Here is a 22,302-nt window from a genome sequence, read left to right on the forward strand (position 1 = left end):
TTTTGCATCAGAAGAGGGAGAAAACGTGGTTTTCACCTTTGATTTAAAGAACACGTTGTTTAATGGTGCTTTTCCTATGAAGGAGAAAAGTCTTTGCAGAACAAATGGAATTGTATTATTCCAGGAACATACACAGTGAGTTTGAGTTGTGCAGAGCCCTGACTCATTTAGTATGTTCTGGCCAAGGTACATTTTTGTTAAAAACAACCGATCGTGCTGTTCAAGATAACCTGACTGCTTCCATTTCATTTTCTAACCACTTAAAATTTTTCTTATGTACACGGAAGGAGTGTTTGAAAACAAACCACCCATGGAAACAAAGTCATAGTGCAAGTGAAGATTAACTCTTAAGACTTCATCATTTTATTAACTTCAACAAAGCTTTGAGTTTTTGTTCATGTCATCATAGGTCAGTAAAGGACTCCTTCAGCACTCTTGGCTACCTCCAACATTATACTTCTTAGAATTTTTATTTATTGTTAATCTCAGATGGGATGCTCAAAGTGCCCCCTTATAGACAATGTGGCTCATGATGCTGTAATGGAAGCCTTGGGCAAGGACCTGAATTAATCTGGTACATGTCAGGACTGCAGCTGCCTTCGCAGTATTTGTAGTACGCAAGGCCTTCCTAGCGTGAGTCAAAGCAAGCACTTTGCAGTGCAAGTTTGTGTTGAGTTTTAGATATGAGGAAACCTATTAGATGTTAAATGGTGTGTGTTAAAACAAGTGGGACTTAACAGGTCTGCACGCTGTGGACAGTTACTGCCTTCATTCATGCTCCCTCAGTAAGTTTGCAGATGACACTAAATTGGGTGGGAGTGCTGGTCTGCTTGAGGATAGGAAGGCTCTGCAGAGGGATCACAATGACCTCATGCAGCGCTACAGGCTGTGGGGTGAGTGGCTGGAAAGCTGCCTGGTGGAAAAGGACGGGGGGGGGTGGTGGTTGACAGCTGGATGAACATGAGCCAGCAGTGTGCCCAGGTGGCCAAGAAGGCCAACAGCATCCTGGCCTGTATCAGAAATGGTGTGGCCAGCAGGAGTAGGGAGGTGATTGCGCCCCCCCTGTACTTGGCACTGGTGAGGCTGCACCTCGAATGCTGTGTGCAGTTTTGGGCCCCTCACTACAAGAAGGACATTGAGGTGCTGGAGCTTGTCCAGAGAAGGGCAACAAAGCTGGTGAAGGGTCTGGAGAAACAGGGCTTATGAGGAGCGGCTGAGGGAACTGGGGCTGTTTAGTCTGGAGAAGAGGAGACTGAGGGGAGACCTTATTGCTCTCTACAGCTACCTGAAAGGAGGTTGTAGTGAGGTGGGGGTCAGTCTCTTCTCCCAAGTTGCTAGCAATAGGACAAGAGGAAATGGCCTCAAGGTGCACCAGGGGAGATTTAGACTGGACATTAGGAAAAATTTCTTTACCAAAAGAGTGTTCAAACATTGAAACAGACTGCCCAGGGAGGTAGTGGAGTCACTGTCCCTGGAGGTGTTCAAAAAACCATGTTGATATAGTGCTTCTAAGACATGGTTTGGTGGGCATGGTGGTGTTAGGTCAACGGTTGGACTTGGTGATCTTAGAGGTCTGTTCCAACCTAATGATTCTATGTGATGTCTGGTTTGGTCTGCTTACAGCCTAGCCGAGTGCAAGTTGGTGACCCTTCAGGAATTCTTCAGTACAGTTAGGAGGTGTAGGAATAGAGATCTGAAGAACTTAGGCTATGCAAAGCAGGGGAGAGCAATAGGCATACTTGGGTGACTTACGTGTGTATAAAAAGCTTTGTGGTAACCAAGTTGAAGGGTTTCTTGTTCATATTGGGTATACAGTATACTGCAACCTGGAACGTACACAGTTGTGCCCAAGATACTGTTTTTAAATTGCATTGGCTTTACATTTCTGTGCAATTCATTCTGAAAAAGCACTGCCTTGTGAAGATATTTGTAAGTTTAAGTTCATGCCTTAAATGCACAGTATTTAAGTTAATTGTTAAAAGCATCTAACCTCCCCAAATAGAGTACAAGATCCTGTTTCTGTAGAAGAAAGTTTATGACAAAAAAATTCCAGAAAAGAGCTGCTTCTAGTCTGAGTTAAATTCTTAAGTATCTGTGTAAAGGAAGGTACATAAATTTAAGGAATTAGGGAAGAGTAGCAAATTTCTGAATATCAACTTAAAAGTGCACAGTATTTGTCATTGAATCCTAGTTCATTAAGAAAGTATCCTGAGACATAAAATAATACAATATTTTTTAAATTAAAAATTAAATTAAATTAAAAATTTTCTCAGTAGCAGCCCTGAGGTTGATGTCCAAAGTACTGTACTACTTAAAGATTTACTATTCCACTTGTTTCTGCAGGAAAAAGAAATTAATAAGCTACAGTACACTGTCAGTTAAAATCACTTCAATTTTGATAGACTTTGAAACATTAAATCAATTCTGTGTTTCTTCCCCCGTTTCACTTCACATTTACTTACACTTTCAGCTCCATTTTGAGTTAAATGGATTACTGAGCAAAGAGCCTTTTACTTGTTTGGCTGTTGCTACTTGGATTCTAGTGTTGTTATGTAGGGAAATAGCAGCATCCTCAAATCAAACTTCCCTCTGCCCTTTTCTATGGTTTAAAACTGCGTGTGCATTTGTAATGTAGGAAAACCAGAACAGCAGTCCCTGTTTTAGCAGTGTCATGTTGAATCGCTTCCAGAATCTATTAAAATTAGGCTTGAATTTGAAAATGTGAACTGCATTGCTTTGGAAAATAAACTTGTGCAGTTGTGGTGTGGAAACAAACATTTCAATATAAATAGCCTTGGTATTAAGATTGGGGTAGAAATCCTGCTCTGTTGCAATTTTTACAAGACTAGGCATAACGTCTGTTGTTGTAACCTCCTTATGTTGCCATTGGTGTGCGTATGTCTTAACATATGGAAGATTTGAATCCTGGAGGATGCATGGTTGCCTTGTAAAGCAGATAGACGTTGATGCGTGAAAGTATAGCCATTACAGTGGTTATCTAGACTTGCACCCGCAATAGAGCAGCTAAACAGGAGCAAGGTGTTTTTCCTTCACTTCTGTGGTAGGCAGAAAGCCATCATATCTGCTACTGGCTTCCGCAGTAACTTGTCAATGTCTGTTATGACCTCTTGAAGTTTTAAAGCATAAATATTTTTGTGTATGTGCTCTCCCTTCTACCTATGTAAAAGCAGATAGGATTATGACTACTTGCATTCGTTAAGCAGTTCATCCTTCTATTGAAGGAAAGTTCTGAAAGTGTCTGCTAGCAGCATTAAAAATGTCACATGCAACAGATGTGGACTCAGGATAGTCTTTGTTGTATTTTTTCCAAAAACCAAAGACTTGTGTAGAAGAGTTAAAGCAGTATTCAGGCATGTGTTCTCTTTGAGCTGGGATTGAATTCTGCCTTGGGAGAAATTTTACATAATTAATCACTCTGCAGAAGGAGCAGTAATTAAAAAGGATATGTTGGTACTAGGAGCATTTCTTACCTGAAGCTGAACGTTTAGGGCAGGCCTAGTGCTACACTCTTAATTCCTATGGACACAGTCTGTGACCATTGTGCCTGCCTGTGTGCTTTCCACCCTTCAATAACTTGGGCTTGTGGACTTTGTCACAGTGTATTTGGCAAAGCCCACGAGTCTGAAAGATAATAAGGGCAATACAAGCTTTGTGAAGACAGGTAGCCATATAGGAAATGGGTTGTGTAAGTGTTCTGATGGTGGAGAACGTTAGCTTGCAGTATGAGACAGAAGGAAGTTCGCATGGGAACAAGACATTACAAACGGTCCAAAGGCAAGAAAAGCTTCAGGTAAAACTTTTTTTTTTTTTTTTAAATATTGCTGTCAGGAAATGGGTTTATCAGAAGCCTTAGACTTCCTAGCTATAGTGTTTGCGGAGCTGCTTCTGATAGGAGTGCTGAAAGAAATTGCTGTGTGTTACTGCCCATAGTAGGCTATGAAAGGGCTCTGGAGTGACTTGTTTCAATTTTAAAACCTTTGGTTATATTTCTTTTAAGTCTCTGCTTTGTCTTTGGTCTGAAGAAACAGATTTTGGTGACTGTGCTGCAATCTATAAGTTGTAATGCTGTGCTTTGCTATTTTGAGAGTCTAGGAGGTCTGACTTAAAATGTTATTCTTGAAAGCCATCCAGCTAATCAGGTAACCCACTGCAATATCCAGGTAATTGCTGCTTTTCATCTCTGGGAAGTAATTTGAGATGTGGAATGACTCTTCTCTGATATGCTACCACCTACTGAATGCAGAGTATGATGCTCTGCAGTTGTTACGAGTGCCCAGCCTCAGAGTAAGCAAATTGATGCTATGTTAGTGTCATCGCGAAACTTGCCAGAGATTTTTTTTCACGCGAGTCTTACAACAATTCATGTGACTGATGAGGGATGCTGAATAGAGATTTCTAAAGAGCAGTTTCGCAGATGGACTTGGAGAAAGTGGTAAAAATCAAATAGGTGCTCTTTCTCCCCATGAACCAGGAAGGGCGTCAGCACATATCACACTTGCCAGAATTGTGTGGAGAGATTAGCCTTTTACATGAAAATAGTAGTGCCAAGAGCCCCATTGTGCCTGGCTATATACAAATAACGTAATATCATGAGATAAACCTGCAGCCGTATCAAAGCTTCTTGGAATCATAGCTTGTTCTTGCTCCATGCCTTAGGGTAGGCTTTCACAGCCAGGCTCTTGGCACAGAAAGGGTAAAACCAGTGCTTTAAAAGCATCTTCCTGGTTCTGGAACGCATTTACATCTGTCTCAAATAGTCTTGTTTTTAAGCACCTTCTGAAAGTTGGATCTTTTTGGTCCTAATTTAATACCCAGTAGTACTTCTAGATGTTCAGTCTTCCTCTTGACTCATGTGACCTGAGATCTTTGCTGCTCAGTTACTCAGCTGTTGGTGCACGGTAGCCTTGTGGAAATAGATGATGCTCTTTCAGGGCTAAGAAGCACTGAGCTGGCTACACCTCATGATCATCAGGCTGCAACTGCATGCGTTGTTGAGCACTGACGTATTCTTAATCACAAATAGCGTTAATATCTCAGAGGAAAGTTTAGGGGTTTTTAAGGCTTTGAAGAAGTTGTGCAACCAGCCCTTGTTGCTTTGCCCTGGAGTGTTTGACATAAACTTGGGGCTGTTTCCTGATGCCCAGATTTAATATATGGGAGACATGGCCTCCTCTGTTGTGGCTTTAAATTGCTATTCTAATTTAAGAGGTTTCTGGCTCGGGGAGGCTTTCCCCCCATTTCCCCCCTCTTTAGCTGCATGTGTGGCTGTGTTCATATCAAATGATTTCATGGATCCAGTACAGAAAAAATGAGCTGCAAAAGCCTGTGGATGTTCTTGTGTGTTTGACAATATCATTCCCCGGGTCTCGTTTTGTGTGGCTACACAAACAGTTCTGTGAATAAAATGTCCGTGTGTGTATGCTTACATGTATTGCTTCGAGATTTGATATATGGATTTGGTACAGGATTACAGTTTGGCCCAGGCAGGAAAATGAAATCTGTAGGGTTCACCTTAATATGTCCTTGTAAAAACATCTCACCAGGCCAGAATTGCTGGGTCATGGCTGTTGCTGGCTTTGCTCTAGGACTACATCTTTCTTGTATCAAAGCCAGAAATGCTGTGGATTTTCTGGGTTGCTTTTAAGGATTTTCAGTGCAGGATGGTCAGATTCAGCAGTGTATTCAACAAAATGTATTCAACAAAATCACCTTCTTCCTAATCTATGAAGACCTGGCTGTTGGATGCTCAAAAGTGATTATAATCTACTAAATGTGACAGAGTTTGTTCAAATGTACTTTTTCTTGTGTAACTAAAGAAAACGGCCTTAAAAGGAAGTCTGATTGTAATGGAGGCTGTTGCAGTAGTATTATTTTGTTTGGTTTTTTACCCCTTTTTGACTAGGGTCACTCAAAGAAGTGGTGATTTATATTCTGTTTTCAATTATATCTAGGACAAACCACAATAATGAAATTGTGTGGTGGTTCTAAATTGGCATCGGTCTAAGCTAGAGGACAATTAGCCTTGTACTGCTATTGTTTGTTTGGTGTGTGTTGAATTTGTTGTGTTTGAGTTTTTTCTGTACAGAAAACAAGGAAATAATATTGATAAGAAAACACAATACGGATGCTGGGACTGTTTCACAAGATAAGATTTAAATTTCCATATATACTTGAGTGGGAGTCAGTCATCCTTTTGGGTGCTCAATGGCTATAGCATAGTGTCTCTTAGCGGAAAGAAAACAATGAAAGGTAACGGCGACCTGAAAAACACCCTGTGTGATGGGAAGAATGTCGTCTCTTACAGTGTTGACCTGAAGAGATGAATAGGTGCATTGTCAAAACCAGATTAACTTGTTCTGTAGATTTTTTTTTTAAACCAGTCTTAAATAATCTCTGATTTAGAGCTTCGAATTATTGCATGGTGGCTCTTATACTTAAAAGCAAACCAGTCAAGCAAGCAGAGGGCCAAAGAGCATATAAGCGAGCTAATCAGCTTAAACTCACACCTAATAATCTGTTCCCTCCCTTGGCCATATGCTGAGTTGAAGAAGTCTTTCAGTTCTAGTAATTAATGCATTTAAATCTGAAGCTGTATGCTAGTAGCCTGCTGGCAGTTCCTCTACCTTCTTATAATATGCTTTTATACCTCTATTTTTAATGCTTCTTGCCCTTTATAACAGTTGGCTGACTCAGCCATTCATACCTATACAACTTCATTTTAATGTAGTGTCTTGGTTTTTCTTGCTTGTTTACAAGTGTTTTGGAGTCTGTCTCCTATGTATCAAACTCATCACATATAAAACACTTGAGCATTATTGCTGCATAGTAGGGAGGACCTTCTCTTTCTTGTGGCTCTGTGTGTTGGCATGCAAACTAGAGGCTTCAGCTGACTGGTACTTAAATGCCTTCTGCACTGCAAGAACCTGTTCATACCCTCCCACCATCTGTACTTGTTATCAAATACAAGGAAATGCACTGTTTTGATGCGTCCCGTAATATACCACAGCCATAACTGTCACTGATCTAATGGCATCTCTGTGTCTGGACTTCTCTACATGCTTTTGGTGGTCTTGGTCCTTCTAGCCTGGACAGGGTCTAGGCAGTGATGCTCTTTAGGGGTTTCCAAACAAGCTCGGTGTTCAGTGCCTCTGGCTGGGACCTGTGTCTGCATTTATAACCTCCATTTCCTGATCTCCTCCTCTTTTAGTGCCTGTATGCTTTTGGGGAGGCATGCCTCCTTTTTAATCTCTCCTGAGTTGAGGTGGTAAAGCAGCCTTTGAAGTCATTTGCCTTGGGCTATCATTCCTTTCCCTGGCTTAGGGGAACTTTCTTAATCCAGCCAATGTTTTGTGCCTCCCAGGTTCTTGAGTTGTGCAATTTTTCTTTTGATGAACCCTTCTTAGGCGGGAGCTGTGTTGTGCCTGAAGCTGTCTCCACTTCCAGCATATCTGGAAAGCTAAATGCCAGTTTGTGTATTGTGGTTAGAGCCCATCTCTTTAGCTTGCTGTTGCCATGAGGGGCAGGCCATGCTCTCCCTCTGGGCTTTGTGCTTTCTTTCCCTACCTTGTCCATATCTGCACTGACCATGTTCAGCAGTCTTAACTGAGACAAAAGTTGTGTTTTCTTTTGCAGGGTTAGAGTTCAATTAGGAAAGGGTATCCGAGCTGGTATGGGGAGGAGGGTAAGACCATGAAGAAGGGAAAAGAGCAGATGAGTCCTCTCTTCTTTTTCCTCCCAGGACAATAAAATGTTGGTTTGACTCATCTGTAATATGTAAATTTGTCCTAATGCAGCAAGGAAAACTGATTGGCCTTTGCTGGGCTCTCTCTTGTGCTAGCTTGCTGCCTAGGCACACCAGTACTAGTTCTAGCACGAAGGAGGGACAGAAAACGCAGCCAGGTATGAGGAGGGTGGGATTGTGAGAGCTCTGATTTACATCGCCTTAAGCTTCCCCGTTGCTTCTTGCCACCGGGGGCAGTGGGGGAAGAGAACCTAACAAATGTTTGTGGGGAAGGGGCTACAGGCAACACTTCTGCTTTTGCCCTGTAGATGTTCTGAGTGATTTTCTTTTTTTTTTTTTTTTTTTTGAAAGGTGGTGAAGAGAACAGCAAACATTTCTAAGGTTGCCAGGAGTCAAGTGTTTCAAGTAGAGAGCAGTAAATAAGTAAATCTAGAAGTAAATGGTCTCCATCAGTGTGGAAGTAATCTGCAGAAGCCTATACTGGTACTTCAGCAGTGAACTGGTGTCTTCTGAGCACTTCTGTGCTTTTGGGAAATGCATGGCATGCTCCCCTTCATACCAAATCATAGAATGGTTTGGGTTGGAAGGGACCTTAAAAATCCTCTAGTTCCAACCCCCTGCCATGGGCAGGGACACCTTCCACTAGACCAGGTTGCTCCAAGCCCCATCCAACCTGGCCTTGAACACTGCCAGGGAGGGGCAGACACAGCTGCTCTGGGCAACCTGTGCCAGTGCCTCATCACCCTCACAGGGAAGAATTTCTTCCTAATATCTAATCTAAATCTCTCCTCTTTCTGTTTGAAACCATTAGCTCTCGTCCTGTCACCACACTCCCTGATCAAGAGTCCCTCCCCACCTTTCCTGCAGGCCCCCTTTAAGCACTGGAAGGGCGCTGAAAGGTCTCCCCGGAGCCTTCTCTTCTCCAGGCTGAACAACCCCAGCTCTCTCAGCCTGCCCTCGCAGGGGAGGTGCTCCAGCCCCCTGAGCATCTTCATGACCCTCCTCTGGACTCGCTATAGCAGGTCCATGTCTTTTTTGTGCTGAGGCCCCAAAGCTGGATGCAGCCCTGCAGGTGGGGTCTCACCAGAGCAGAGCAGAGGGGCAGAATCCCCTCCCTCGACCTGCTGGCCACGCTGCTCTTGATGCAGCCCAAGATGCTGGTGGCTTTGTGAGCTGCGAGCACCCATTGCTGGGTTGTGTTCAGGTTTTCACCCACCAGCACCCCCAAGCCCTTCTCCGCAGGGCTGCTCTCCATCCACTCATCGCCCAGCCTCTATCTGTGCTGCTTCCAGCAGCACTGGCCCCATGTGCAGGATGTGACCCATACTGCCTAGCGCAGGCAATTCATGCCTGCCCAGAAGCTGTCAGGAAGTGGCAAAAGTACAGCCTGTCAGCACCTGGAGTGTATTTTATTTCCTTTTTTGTCTTCACCCCATTTGTTTAAGCAGAAATATGCCCTAGAACTTGGCTTACTCGTTTGGGTTTTTTTAAATTCCATTTCAAAATAGTAGGCAAACAAGTTCTGTTTGTGCTCAAATGACCTCAACTGACTTGCAAATCTGGACCAAATTTTAATTAATACGTTGATTGGTTTCCAATATTATATCTGCAGTTCCTTTATATTTTTTTTTTTTGTTAGATCAAGCCTCAGAGGTACAGGTGACAATGATGCTGACTGAAAGCTGTAAACTCAGAGGACTTCATCACAGGTAAGCTAAGCAGTATGTATAAGCAAAACTGTATCTGTGTGAGCTGAAAATACTTGTGCTTAAAGCTCCCTAGGGGGAGAGGAAACATTTTTTTCCAGAAAAGTCTTTTGTTTGGTGTTCCAAGCCTTGCAGTGAAATGTGGGTAGGTACTCCTTTTTTATGTTTTTAGTGATTACAGAAAAAGGTGCTGCAGTCCTGCGATGGTTTATGCTAGTTCTTGCACAGGCTAGTTGTTAGATTTTGCCGGATCTTAGTGCTGATGAGTGTAAGTATATATATGCAGGTTGATTGTCAGTTTAGCTAATTTACTGGTCTAATTTGTATTGTTCATAATTTTCTACATGGCATAGAAAAGTATTGTGATGATGGTATGGCATCGTAACATCGCTGATAGGATTTATCCCTTATGAATTAATGTCATGTTTTTCTGCGGTGATGGCTTAAGTGCTTTAAGTTGATGTCCCAAACAGCTTGAGTTAGTGGCAGTTTTGCAGCATGGATTAAAGGCTAAAATTGGCCTTAAAGCTCTTCATTACTAGCAACGATGCAGGTAAGAAGGAACGTATGCTCATCATCAAGTCCCTAGACTGGTAGTTGATCTTTTTTTTACTGGTAATATGAAGGAAATTAAAATAGTTCAAGCAGAATTATCAATTGCACAGTGCATTTAAAAATTGCTTTTCTAAGTTACTATAGTTAAGGCCTTGCCTAAAACACAGGATTATATTGAGAGGAGTAGCAGGTTCTTAAGGAAACATACTTAAAATTGGAACAAAAAGAAACAGCCACCCTCTCATCATTCCAAATCCCCTGTTAATCCTCCTTTTTACAAGTCAAACTCTGTAAAGTCCAAAAAGCTTTTTTTTCTCTTTGCTGTAAAGCTGGGACCTTTATCTTGGTTGAAGGTAGAGCTCCATGGGTATATAGAGCTCAGGGGTGTGACACCCGACTATCAGACATCTTCAAGACCAGGAAGTTTCAAAATTCCCTTTTAAAAATCACTGTAACTCATTGGAGGCTTACTGATATGTCTTCACTGGAAGGTACAGGTTTTTAAAAAGTGTTCCATGGAAAATTGAAACTCTGTACAGTTTGTTTCAAGTTTCTTCAATGTTGAGTCACTTTCACTTACTGTGTTTAGGGATTGAGAAGATTTTTATCAAACTTCACTTTCATAAAATCAGGAATGTCTGCCCCTGTCTTCCAGGAATCTGCTACCTATCACTCATGTCTGTATAGAAGAGGGAGAGAAACCAATGGTGCTGTTGCCATACATGAATTGGGGGAACCTTAAACTATTCTTGCGACAGTGCAAGCTGGTAGAGGCCAACAATCCTCAGGTACACTCAGAAATCTGTGACTTCTTGCCCATTAAACTTAAACGTGGTTTGTCATCTGTGTATATGCCTTAAATAGTTGTGGTATTTACCTGCTCTGTTGTGACAGTGAGAGAACTGGCAAGCAGGTTCCCTAGCAAGTGTTTGTCTTGATTCATACAAGGAAAACTTTATTGTCTGCGTTTATCACAGATACTCAGAGGGCATGAAGCTGCTGATTAGGGTAGTAGCTGGTATATCAATAAATCTTTAAAAACCAATAAATTAAAAAATAAAGAAAATGGGATATGATTGTGGTTTTGTTGGAATACACAGGGGAAAATAATGTATGGAGAAATTTCAGATTTACCAGTTATTTTCGGTATAATTAATAGATTATCCCTTTAATTACTGTAGCTCTTAATTATTTTATAGTAAGGATAATGCTTGTCTGTTAAACTTTTAGGGTGCTCCTGTAGAGTTGCTGTTAAGTAAAATAACCAGATATATTTAACTTTAGATACTAAAGGAAGCAATCTCTGATGATTTTTTATTTTTTTTTTTTAGTGCTGTGGGTGCTCTTTAGCATTCATAACTTTACTGTGTTTTAACCAAGCCTGTTGCATGTATTTCATGAGAAGTGAGAAGGAAAATATTCCTAGATGAGAACATATTTTGTTTACTTCTAAGAATCTGAATAACTGTTTAGTGGTGGATGTGTATATGTAGTAACACTACCCTTCTTGTTAGGATTACCTTGCCTTTTCTTCATCTTCACCTTGATTTGGCTTCTGTCTTCAGACTAAATCAAGCACAAAATGAAATCTTGTTTCCTGAGGTCCCTGTTATGTATCAGATTTCAAACTAGCAAGGGTGACCTACCTCTTAATTTACAAGTTGTGATAAGCTGCTAGGATCTTTCAACTTTTGATTTTACTTGTTTTGCTGCTTAATCAGAGTTATGAATCCCTATGCAACACACTAATATCCCTCCCCAAGAATTTAAGCAGAAAGGGTATTTATAATCTGTATTATGTCAAACAGGAGTTGCCTCTTAGTAACTAGGTATGACTGTACTTCGCTACCAAAAACCAGGGCATTCGGTGTCCTAGATACTTATTTTAAGATAGAACTTTTCTACAAAAACTTGAATTTTCTAAAATAGTACATGGCTGTTGTTCTCAGTAACAACCTATTAATGAAGAAGCCACTTTATTATTGTTTTAATTTATTGTGTGGTTTATTTTAACCTCAGTCTTGCAACTTCAGTGTGTCCACCTGCGTAGTGAAGTTTCTGTAACACTATAGAAATGGAAGAGGGAACCCAAGGTATAAATATGTGCAAGGGTTTAATTTACATAGGACTGTGAAGTTGTAAAAGTAGATGGAGCAACAGCCTTTGATACTGATTTTCTGTGGTAGATAGCAACAAAAATTTTGACTGCTATTTGTGCTCTGCTGCTTGAAAATGATTTGATTTCCAGAGAAACAAAGTGAAAAAAAGTGTGGTAGGAAGGGTAAAATTGACTGGTTTTGCCTATGTTCCTTACTAATCGAAGGAAAAGCTGTGTAGCAGTGAGGCAGCTGCAAGTTGGAAACATTTGCCCCTGGCATGTGAAAAAAAGAGTAATAGAATAAGCAGTCTTCATAAGCTTTCAACAGGTGGTAGTGTCTGTAGCTGCTAGAAAGCATCAGCCACTAAAGGGGAGGGAAAGGCGGACTAAAATACAACAAACCCACTAACCTCACAGGCACTAGGCATGCAGTTTTGCAATGGTTGTTCTGTGCTCTTGCAGGCAATTTCCCAGCAGGATCTTGTACATATGGCTATTCAGATTGCCTGTGGAATGAGTTATTTGGCCAGACGGGAGGTCATTCACAAAGACCTGGCTGCTAGAAACTGTGTGTAAGTACTCGATGGGATAGTGTCATCGTGCAGACAATATAATGTCAGCAGCTAGAGCTATGATGGGCTTTCTGCGATTGACCTGATCTCTACTGCAAAATAAACTACTTGTGCGTGTTTTTTCCAAATTTTGGGTGAATAGTTTTGTCAGTGAAGTTATCTTCCTCTAAGCATAAGGTGAACCAGAAAACATGGTTTTCGAGGAAGCAGAACATCCTCATCTTAAATACTTTTGCTGGGTTTATCACTTTTCTATCACTTTTTCAAAGGCTTGAAAAATATTAAAGCTTTCCTTAAGTGTTAATAAGAACTTGCAATATCTTTGGCAGTTTATGAATGGGTAGATTTTTGTATGAAGTTGTTTTTCTTCGTGTTTTTTTTTTCTTAAAAAATGGCTTATTGGCTTTGTTCATTGGTAGATTTTTTTTTTTAGTTGTCAAATGATCTGTAGATATGAATGCATTTTGTAATGGTAGGAGGGCCAAAGTAGGGTTTGAGACCATCTTCTGACTGGAATATGCCCTCAAAATGTAGAGATTGAGGTGTTTGATGGCTTTTTATAAACCGAATCACTCAGACTGCCAGCTGAGCTCATTCTCTATCTGCTTTAGTACATAATAAGGGGAAACAAAAAATACAGGGTTCTGCCTAAACTGAACTAAATGTCTGAAAATATTAAAAGGGGCAGTTAGTCCGTGAGCTTAGTTTTATGACATCTCCAAACAACATCATAATTCAAGTAACACAGTTACTTTTCAGAATTCAAGACCACGTCTGAAGCCTCGAATTCAAGTTCCTGATTTGGAGAGACACTTCTCCTTTTTACCTAGCCCCTCAGGGCTATCAGGGGTCACTATTGCTATGACTTTCTTTGCCTTGTGCTTCTGTCCACAAAATACTCAGTCTTCTCAGGTGCAGTCTTTGGCCCAGTTCTTCAGACATCTCAAACAGGGCCAGCAAAGCTTCTGATGTTGCATCTGGGAGAGAAGAAGCTGGAAGACACTTAAGCACTCGTGCTTGTCCTAGGATATTCTTTTAACTACTGCAGCTGTTGTACTGGTACCACACACTGTTGGTGTAGCAAATACTGGGACAGAGAGAGCAGTGAGGTCCACCCTGAAGCCATCCCTTGTGCTTTTAAACTAGTGCCACCAAGCTAGTCTAGCAGAATCTTTCCTGGCTCTTGCCTACCTAAGGATGCTCATTTTGTCCTGAGCGACTCTATTCCAAGTTCCTGTTGCTTTTGCTTTCTGGTGAACATGTTGAGGAGGAAGTGGTACCGCAGGAGATCATAAATAGTGCTCCAGGGAAATGACCTTGGGACAACCTCTCATTTCTGTGCAAGTGAATTAATAGACTAGTGCCCTTGCTGTGCAAAGGGTCAGCAGTCTAGATTGCTTGCGTCCTTGCCCTCCTGGGGCAAAGTCCAGCTTCACTTCAGTTGCCGTATGTGTGATCTGGAGTGCTGGCAGTAAAAATCAATTCATAGTGCACCTGGCACTTCTTCTCTGTAGGAAATGCAGGCAGGAGCTGAGCATCTGCTGATCTGAAATCCTGGGCTAGCATTAGGTTTTCAAAGAGAAAAAAAGGGTGCCAGTAGCCAGGATCCCTTGAAGTGCTTTGATTCATCTGCCACCCCTTTGTTTCCCAGGTCTGTTCCTGTGTGCTGAAAGGCTGGAAGGAGTTGATATGAAGTGTATCAGACCTATGTATATGTGCCTTAATTTTGGGAAGGGAGCTAGCGTTGCAGTGGTCTTGACAGGTTTGTTGAGGGAGGAATTCTGATCTTATATGCCCATGGCACAGTTTGGCCCAGAGTGAACATACGGATTACACAAGTCAAAGCTCTCTTATCACTGGCAGATTACCCTTTGTATTGTATTTCTTTATAGGCAGGTCTTCTAGGAATTTCTCTGAACTCTTAAGAGTGATTGGTAGAGTACCATGGGATACAGCCCTCGAGGGAAGAGGGGCCCAAGATAGCTGGTTGATATTCAAAGATCACATCCTCCAAGCTCAGGAGTGATGCATCCCAACAAAGAGCAAGTCAGGCAAAAATGCCTGGAGGCCTGTGTGGATGAACAAGGAGCTCCTGGACAAACTCACATGAAAAGGAAGAGGTTGGAAGCAAGGACTGGTAGCCTGGGAAGAGTACAGAGAAATTGTCTGAGCAGCCAGGGATCAGGTTAGGAAAACCAAAGCCCTGACAGAATTAAACCTGGCCAGGGACGTCAAGGGCAGCAAGAAAAACTTCTATCGGTATGTCGATGATAGAAGGAAGACTAGGGAATATGTGGCTCCTGTCCAGAAGGAAAGGGGAGACCTGATTAGGGATATGGAGAAGGCTCAGGTACTCGACAACTCTTTTGCCTCAGTCTTTACTGGCAAGTGCTCCAACTGCACCGCCCAAGTCACAGAAGGCAAAAGCAGGGACTGAATGAAGAACCGCCCCCTGTAGGAGGGGATCAGGCTCAAGACCATGAATTCCTGCTGACTGGAAAAGGGGAAACATAACCCCTATTTTTAAAAAGGGAGAAAAGGAAGACCCAGGGAACTACAGGCCAGTCAGTCTCACCTCTGTGCCCAACAAGATCATGGAGTGGATCCTCCTGAAAACTATGCCAGGGCACATGGAAAGTAAGGATGTGATTAGTGACATCGAACATAGCTTCACTAAGGCCAAATCCTGCCTGACAAATTCGGTGGCCTTCCACGACAGAATTACAGGTCTGGTGGATAAGGGAAAAGCAACTCACGTCACCTACCTGGACTTGAGCAAAGCATTCAGCACTATCCCACACAACATCCTTGTCTCTAAACTGGAGAAACATGGATTTGACAGATGGACCACTCGGTGGATCAGGAATTGGCTGGATGTTCGCACTTAAAGGGTCACGGTCAACGGCTCAATGTCTTGAGTGGAGACCAGTGACAAGTGACGTTCCTCAGGTGTCAGTACTGGGACTGGTGCTGTTTAACATCTTTGTCAGCGACATGGACAGTGGGATTGAGTGCACCCTCACCAAGTTTGCCAACAACACCAAGCTGTGTGGTGCAGGAGGGAAGGGAGGCCATCACAGGGACCTGGACAGGCTGGAGAGGTGGGCCTGTGCAAACCTTATGGAGTTCAACAAGGCCAAGTGCAAGGTCCTGCCCCTGGTTGGGGCAATCCCAAGCACAGACACGGGCTGGGCGATGAGTGGATGGAGAGCAGCCCTGCGGAGAAGGGCTTGGGGGTGCTGGTGGGTGAAACCTGAACATGAGCCACAATGGGTGCTCGCAGCCCACAGAGCCAATGGCATCCTGGGCTGCATCAAGAGCAGCGTGGCCAGCAGGTCGAGGGAGGGGATTCTGCCCCTCTGCTCTGCTCTGGTGAGACCCCACCTGCAGGGCTGCATCCAGCTCTGGGGCCTCAGCACAAAAAAGACATGGACCTGCTATAGCGGGTCCAGAGGAGGGTCACGAAGATGCTCAGGGGGCTGGAGCACCTCCCCTGTGAGGGCAGGCTGAGAGAGCTGGGGTTGTTCAGCCTGGAGAAGAGAAGGCTCCGGGGAGACCTTTCAGCACCCTTCCAGTGCTTGAAGGGGGCCTGCAGGAAAGGTGGGGAGGGACTCTTGATCAGGGAGTGTGGTGACAGGACGAGAGATAATGGTTTCAAATGGAAAGAGGGGAGACTTAGATTAGATATTAGGAAGAAATTCTTCCCTGTGAGGATGGTGAGGCACTGGCACAGGTTGCCCGAAGAAGCTGTGGCTGCTCCCTCCCTGGCAGTGTTCAAGGCCAGGTTGGATGGGGCTTGGAGCAACCTGGTCTAGTGGAAGGTGTCCCTGCCCATGGCAGGGGGTTGGAACTAGAGGATCTTTAAGGTCCCTTCCAACCCAAAGCATTCCTGATTCTGTGTTTCAATATGGAGATTTCCTGGTCTATGAATTGTGAGGGCAATGAACTGACCTGAAAGTGTGTAGAAATGGGGTAAATAAGAAGGCACTTGAGATAGTGAAACAGGAAATACTCCAATTGAGAACTTCTATTTATTTTTTTCCTCATCAAAATAAAGAAATAATTGACAAGATGAAAAGACAACAATCGCCATTCTGTTACAATCCCCCGAATCCAATATTATTTCTATATTTTTCTCATAAGATGTCAAAGCCAACATCTTGCTCCTTTTCTGAAGTCAGCTGTTGATGAGAACATTGAGCTTTATTACCCACTTTTTAAAGTTCAAAAGAATATGAATTAATATCCCAGAGGGGAGGAGAAATCAGTAGGCTTTGTGTGTTTTTTGGAGTCATCTTTTGTTGATTAAAAATAAGTTTCCTTTAGCCAGTGTCCTGTTTCTGTCAGAATAAGTAATATCTTAGCAGATTGATTAGAGACAAGCTTTTAGGTAACAAATGATATTGGTTGCTTTAACAAGATATTATTAGATCTTGCTTTGCTTAAATCTTTGGCTTATTACTGCTACAGAGGTACTACAGCTAAAATTTGTTTAATTGATAAGGGATCTCCAAGGGAGGAGGAATAATTTAAGGGAGTTGTTTGTATGCTTTAACTGTATTGTTTTGCACTTGCAAATGTTTGATTTTATTTAATCTAATACTGCTGATTTTACTAGTGCTTCTGTTCATGCAGAATAAATACTTTCTTTGATAATATTTGATAATTGCAGAATAAGTGTGTCTTGATTTAGAGGAATGCTAGCCCTTTGAAATGTTGATAGTGTGATTAGTGTTCCCAATTAAATCCTGAGTCTGAAACTTAAGGTTGGGTCATAAATATTTTCTTTAAAACTGTGATGCCAAGTTTGTTAAATATTTCTGTTCTTTTAAACTAGCATTGATGATGCACTTCAGGTTAAGATTACAGACAATGCGCTGTCTCGAGACCTATTTCCTATGGACTACCATTGCCTGGGAGATAATGAAAACAGACCAGTTCGATGGATGGCTCTTGAAAGCCTGGTTAACAATGATTTTTCCAGTGCTAGTGATGTGGTAAGTTTGAGTTTATTTTTTTCCATCTTAGATTTTGTAAATGTATTTTGTTGACATTTTTTCCTTTTTTCAGCCGTTTGAGAATCATGGCACCGAATAGGTAACAGTGATTTGTCCAGAACACCATCTATACCCCTGCTTTCTTCACTTGCTGCTCATGGCAGATGGTTTAAAGGTCAAGCAGGCCCTTCTTGCATGTCAAAATTGTTTGTTGCACGCTGTTTTCCTCGGTAGCATTAGCAGAAAAGGCAATTAAATTCAGTGAGCAATCTGTACTGGGACTTGTTTGCTATTTGAGTGAACATGACCCAGAGTCCACAACAGAGTATTTCAATTGCAGTCTCACAGATAGAGAAAAGAGGAGAAGAATTGCTTCCCGTGACCTGCTGCCTACAGTTCTGCTAACGCAGCGCAGAATGCAGCTGGCTGCTTTTGCTTCAGGGGTGTGCTGCTGAGACATTCAGCTTGGTCACCAGGACCCCCAGGTTCTTTTCTGCAAAGCCACCTTCTAGGCTGTCAGACCCAGCCAGTCCTGGTGCATGGAGGTATTCCCTCCCAGATGCGGGATTCTTCCATTTGCTTTCCTTGAACTTTGAGGTTCCTGTCAGCCCATTTCTCCATCTTCTTGAGGTGCTTTGCAGAACTCTGTCCTCCAGCCTGTCAGCCCCTCTGCCTGGATTGGTATCATCCATTAACTTCCTGAGAGTCCAGGTTGTTAATGAAGGTAACAGTATTGATTCCTGAGCAGTGCCACTAGTAACCAGCTGCTAGTTGGACTACTAACTGCTGGTAACAGTGATTTGAATCCAGCAGTCCAGCCACTTAAATGTCAACACCTCACTAATTTGGTATAAGGATGGTGTGGAAGATGATGTCAAAGGCCTTGCTGAAGTAAAGTTGAACATCCGTTACTTGCTGCATCCACTAACACTGTCAGCGAAGAACTAGTCAGGTTGGTCAGGCACAGTTTGCCCTCGATAAAGCCATGCTGGCTGTTTCATGCATATGAAAACACAGAGGTGTCTAGGAAGTGACTTCCAGGATCACATGCTTCCCAACATTAGCAGGAGCTGAGGTTAGACTGCCTGGCCCATAGTTCCCTGCATCCCACCTCTTCAAGGGGGTTCCTTTTTTCCAGTTGTCAGCAACCTCCCCCAGTTGCGGTGGCCTTGCAAAGATGATGAGAGCAGTGTTGCAATGACTTCAACCCGCTTCCTCAGCACTCTTGGGTGCATCGTGTCTGGTACAGTGGTCTAGTGTGTACGCACTTGCATTCAGTGCAGCCTCAATGTTTTTCTCTAAGGGGATTTCTTGGTAGTTTAACTCTGCTGAGCTTTGGATTTCCAAACTCCATCCTGCATGTGGATGCATTCTCACTGTATTCGTCAAGTAGCCTTCTCCTGCTTCCACCCTCTCTTTCCGTCCTTAGTGGCTGAGCTTAGTCAGTGGATCCGTGATGGCCTACTATGCTTGCTCAGCTTCCTGCACACCAGAACGGACTGTTCTTGTGCTTACAGGAGCTTGTCATGAAGATCAACCTGTGGTAATTAGAGTGATAATTAATGGTAAACCACTTGACCTTACGATCTGTGTCTTCCTGCTAAAGGGGTATTTTCTTTGTTAATGATGCTTTCCTTAACTCAGCTACATCCAGAGATTGTAATCCGTGTCTTAAAACATGCTAGAAAACTTTTTCAAAAGTTCTGTTTGGTTTTTTTCTCCTCATTGCCATCGTCTCACTACTAGTGCTCAAGCTGCATAAACAAACAAAAAAAAGGTAGGGAAGGAGTCAGCTCTGCTCCAGAACTCACTGTACTCACAGGAAAATGTGTGGGATTTTGTGTTATATCAAACTCGTAGACAGAACAGGAAATAGAATTTGCCTGTAAAAGCACGGGTTTATGCTATTAAATGTGATCACAGAATCATGGAATGGTTTGGGTTGGAAGGGACCTTAAAGATCCTCTAGTTCCAACCCCCTGCCATGGGCAGGGACATCTTCCACTAGACCAGGTTGCTCCAAGCCCCATCCAACCTGGCCTTGAACACTGCCAGGGAGGGAGCAGCCACAGCTTCTCCGGGCAACCTGTGCCAGTGCCTCATCACCCTCACAGGGAAGAATTTCTTCCTAATATCTAATCTAAATCTCCCCTCTTTCTGTTTGAAACCGTTACCTCTCATCCTGTCACCACACTCCCTGATCACGAGTCCCTCCCCACCTTTCCTGCAGGCCCCCTTCAAGCACTGGAAGGGCGCTGAAAGGTCTCCCCGGAGCCTTCTCTTCTCCAGGCTGAACAACCCCAGCTCTCTCAGCCTGCCCTCACAGGGGAGGTGCTCCAGCCCCCTGAGCATCTTTGTGACCCTCCTCTGGACCCGCTATAGCAGGTCCATGTCTTTTTTGTGCTGGGGCCCCAGAGCTGGACGCAGCCCTGCAGGTAGGGTGTCACCAGAGCATAACAGAGGGGCAGAATCACTTCCAGTCAATCATCACCAGTCAATTAAATGTTGTTTTCTTTTTCTTTTTCTTTTTTTTTTTTTTTAATCTGGAACACAAAGGCGTTCACTATTCATGAAGACTGGACTTGGAAATAAAAGCTTATGTATCACTGGCAGTGAAATGTAGAATTTTACTAGGATGGAGGCACCTTTCAGAAAACTCAAGTGCAATTCAGCATATATTCCACAGAACTCCTTTTTGCCTTATATAGGGATAAATGCAGTTCAGCTTCTAATACGTCGTTCTTAACTTCACATACGTAACTATCTGAGCTTTGCAGTGTGGAAAAATGGACAGTTTTGGTATCGCGGTGTAGAAAACACTGTTTGCCCTAAATATCATCTTTGCTTTTACCTGGGCACTTTTCACAAATATGGTGTAACATATTTGTGTGCTTGCTTGAAACAAATCTAGTTATCAATAGCATGTAACTTATAATCCGTGATGAAATCTGTTACAAACAATTTAGGTGTGTCTGTTAAGATGCAGTTGGCATGTGTTCCAGGCTTGCTTTTTGGATGCGTTTCTCTAAAAGGGTTTTGCTGGCTTGAAACATTCCTAAAGTGTTCCTCCTCTGCCAACAGTTCTATCAGTCATCCAAAGCGTAGAAAAACAAAACACAGTTCCTGTTGAATTTTAATTCTGTGGCTTTTCCCTCTTTTGGACATGAAGCTCTGCAACTCTTTATGCCATGTTTATGCAGCTACTTACAGAATTAGTAACAGCTATATTCTCAAAGCAGTTTTGCTTGAATTGCCCTTTATTCTCACATTCTAGGTGTACCACCACTTGTCACTTGGCATTTTTCTTCACTGCAAATAAAAAGATGTCCTCCCCTGACTTCCCCCACTGCTGATAGATGGCTGTTCAGCTCAGACCTGCGTCTGTGCCCCTGCCAGTCTCAAGCTCTGAGCTTCCCTTCAGTGTCCACTGACAGCATCCCTTAGTTAAGGCTTTGGTCGAGGGCAGGCACAGGATTTCTTTTCATTAAAACCAGAAATTATTTGAGGCTTGCAGAATTCTACCCCTCTTTAATAAATCATGGTGTTCGTGGCACTTGTCACTTCAGTGGTGACTCATCAGTGTGCAGTATCAGCACCATCTATGTTTTGTCTCTTTATACCAGCTAGTAAATCATTTTACTTGTGCTGTGCTTGCACATGAATTGATCGATTTTTTTTTTTTTAATTTTTTTTTTCATCGCCTTTAGCTCCTTTTGGCAAGTATTGTTGGGTGAATATGTTGAATGCTGATCCAGCTGTCAGGTTTACAGAGATGAAATCTTTATTTTTCTCATGAGTCCTATTTCTGAGTGGATACTCAAAATATACGGATGACTTTGATTTAAAAAAAAAATGGTGGTTTCATTCAGTCTGCTCTTCTGAACTTTTGAATTTCATAGACCTTTTTGAAGGAATCTTATGTAGTATTTTGAAGAGGTAAAATGTAATATAAAATATACTTTTTTCAAAAGGGTGGTTTAATATTAATATTCCTTGATTTGTTAAGTATTTTGAAATGTCATGCTGGAAAAATGAAGTAACTACATGACTTTTTTTAGCACTTAAATCTTAGATTTTAATTTTAGTTCAACTTAACACCTTTTTTGTGATCCTTACTTTGTCTTGAATGGGGACAATTGTTGTCACATTAAACTTGGATATACATAGCGTTTATGTAAAGCTTTCTTACTCAGTGTAGTCTTATTTATGACTGATTTTGTGGAACATCTGAAGGACCTCTCAAAATTCAGAATATTTTGATAATGCTGTACGCTATTTCTTTTTAGTGGGCCTTTGGAGTAACGCTGTGGGAGCTGATGACCTTAGGACAGACTCCGTATGTCGATATCGACCCCTTTGAGATGGCTGCTTATTTAAAGGACGGTTATCGAATAGCTCAGCCAATTAACTGCCCTGATGAACTGTAAGTGCATGTTTTTGGAGAGAGAATAAAATGTCTATTTTGTAACCAGTGCATTAAGCCAGCCTTATCAATGAAAGAGCTGGGTTTGCCTTCCCCTGCCTGTTTATTCTGCCTTTCGGACAAACCCTCATGTAAGTGTTTGTGTGGCTTCAGTGACCTACGTCAAGGAACTCATGATAAAATTAAATG

General features: G+C 42.4%; 1 protein-coding gene across 1 annotated transcript in view; it reads left to right on the forward strand.

The window, feature by feature from the left end:
- Window positions 1-22,302, forward strand: part of RYK (receptor like tyrosine kinase) — a 70,721-nt gene that overhangs the window by 46,851 nt on the left and 1,568 nt on the right. The window contains exons 10-14 of the mRNA XM_086468553.1: window positions 9,402-9,471; window positions 10,679-10,811; window positions 12,584-12,693; window positions 17,531-17,690; window positions 21,977-22,113. Coding sequence (XP_086324679.1) covers window positions 9,402-9,471; window positions 10,679-10,811; window positions 12,584-12,693; window positions 17,531-17,690; window positions 21,977-22,113 — 610 coding nt within the window. The remainder of the gene's footprint in view (window positions 1-9,401; window positions 9,472-10,678; window positions 10,812-12,583; window positions 12,694-17,530; window positions 17,691-21,976; window positions 22,114-22,302) is intronic.

Source organism: Leptosomus discolor, chromosome 7, assembly GCF_034619465.1.
Source record: "Leptosomus discolor isolate bLepDis1 chromosome 7, bLepDis1.hap2, whole genome shotgun sequence".
Taxonomy (NCBI): Eukaryota; Metazoa; Chordata; class Aves; order Leptosomiformes; family Leptosomidae; genus Leptosomus; species Leptosomus discolor.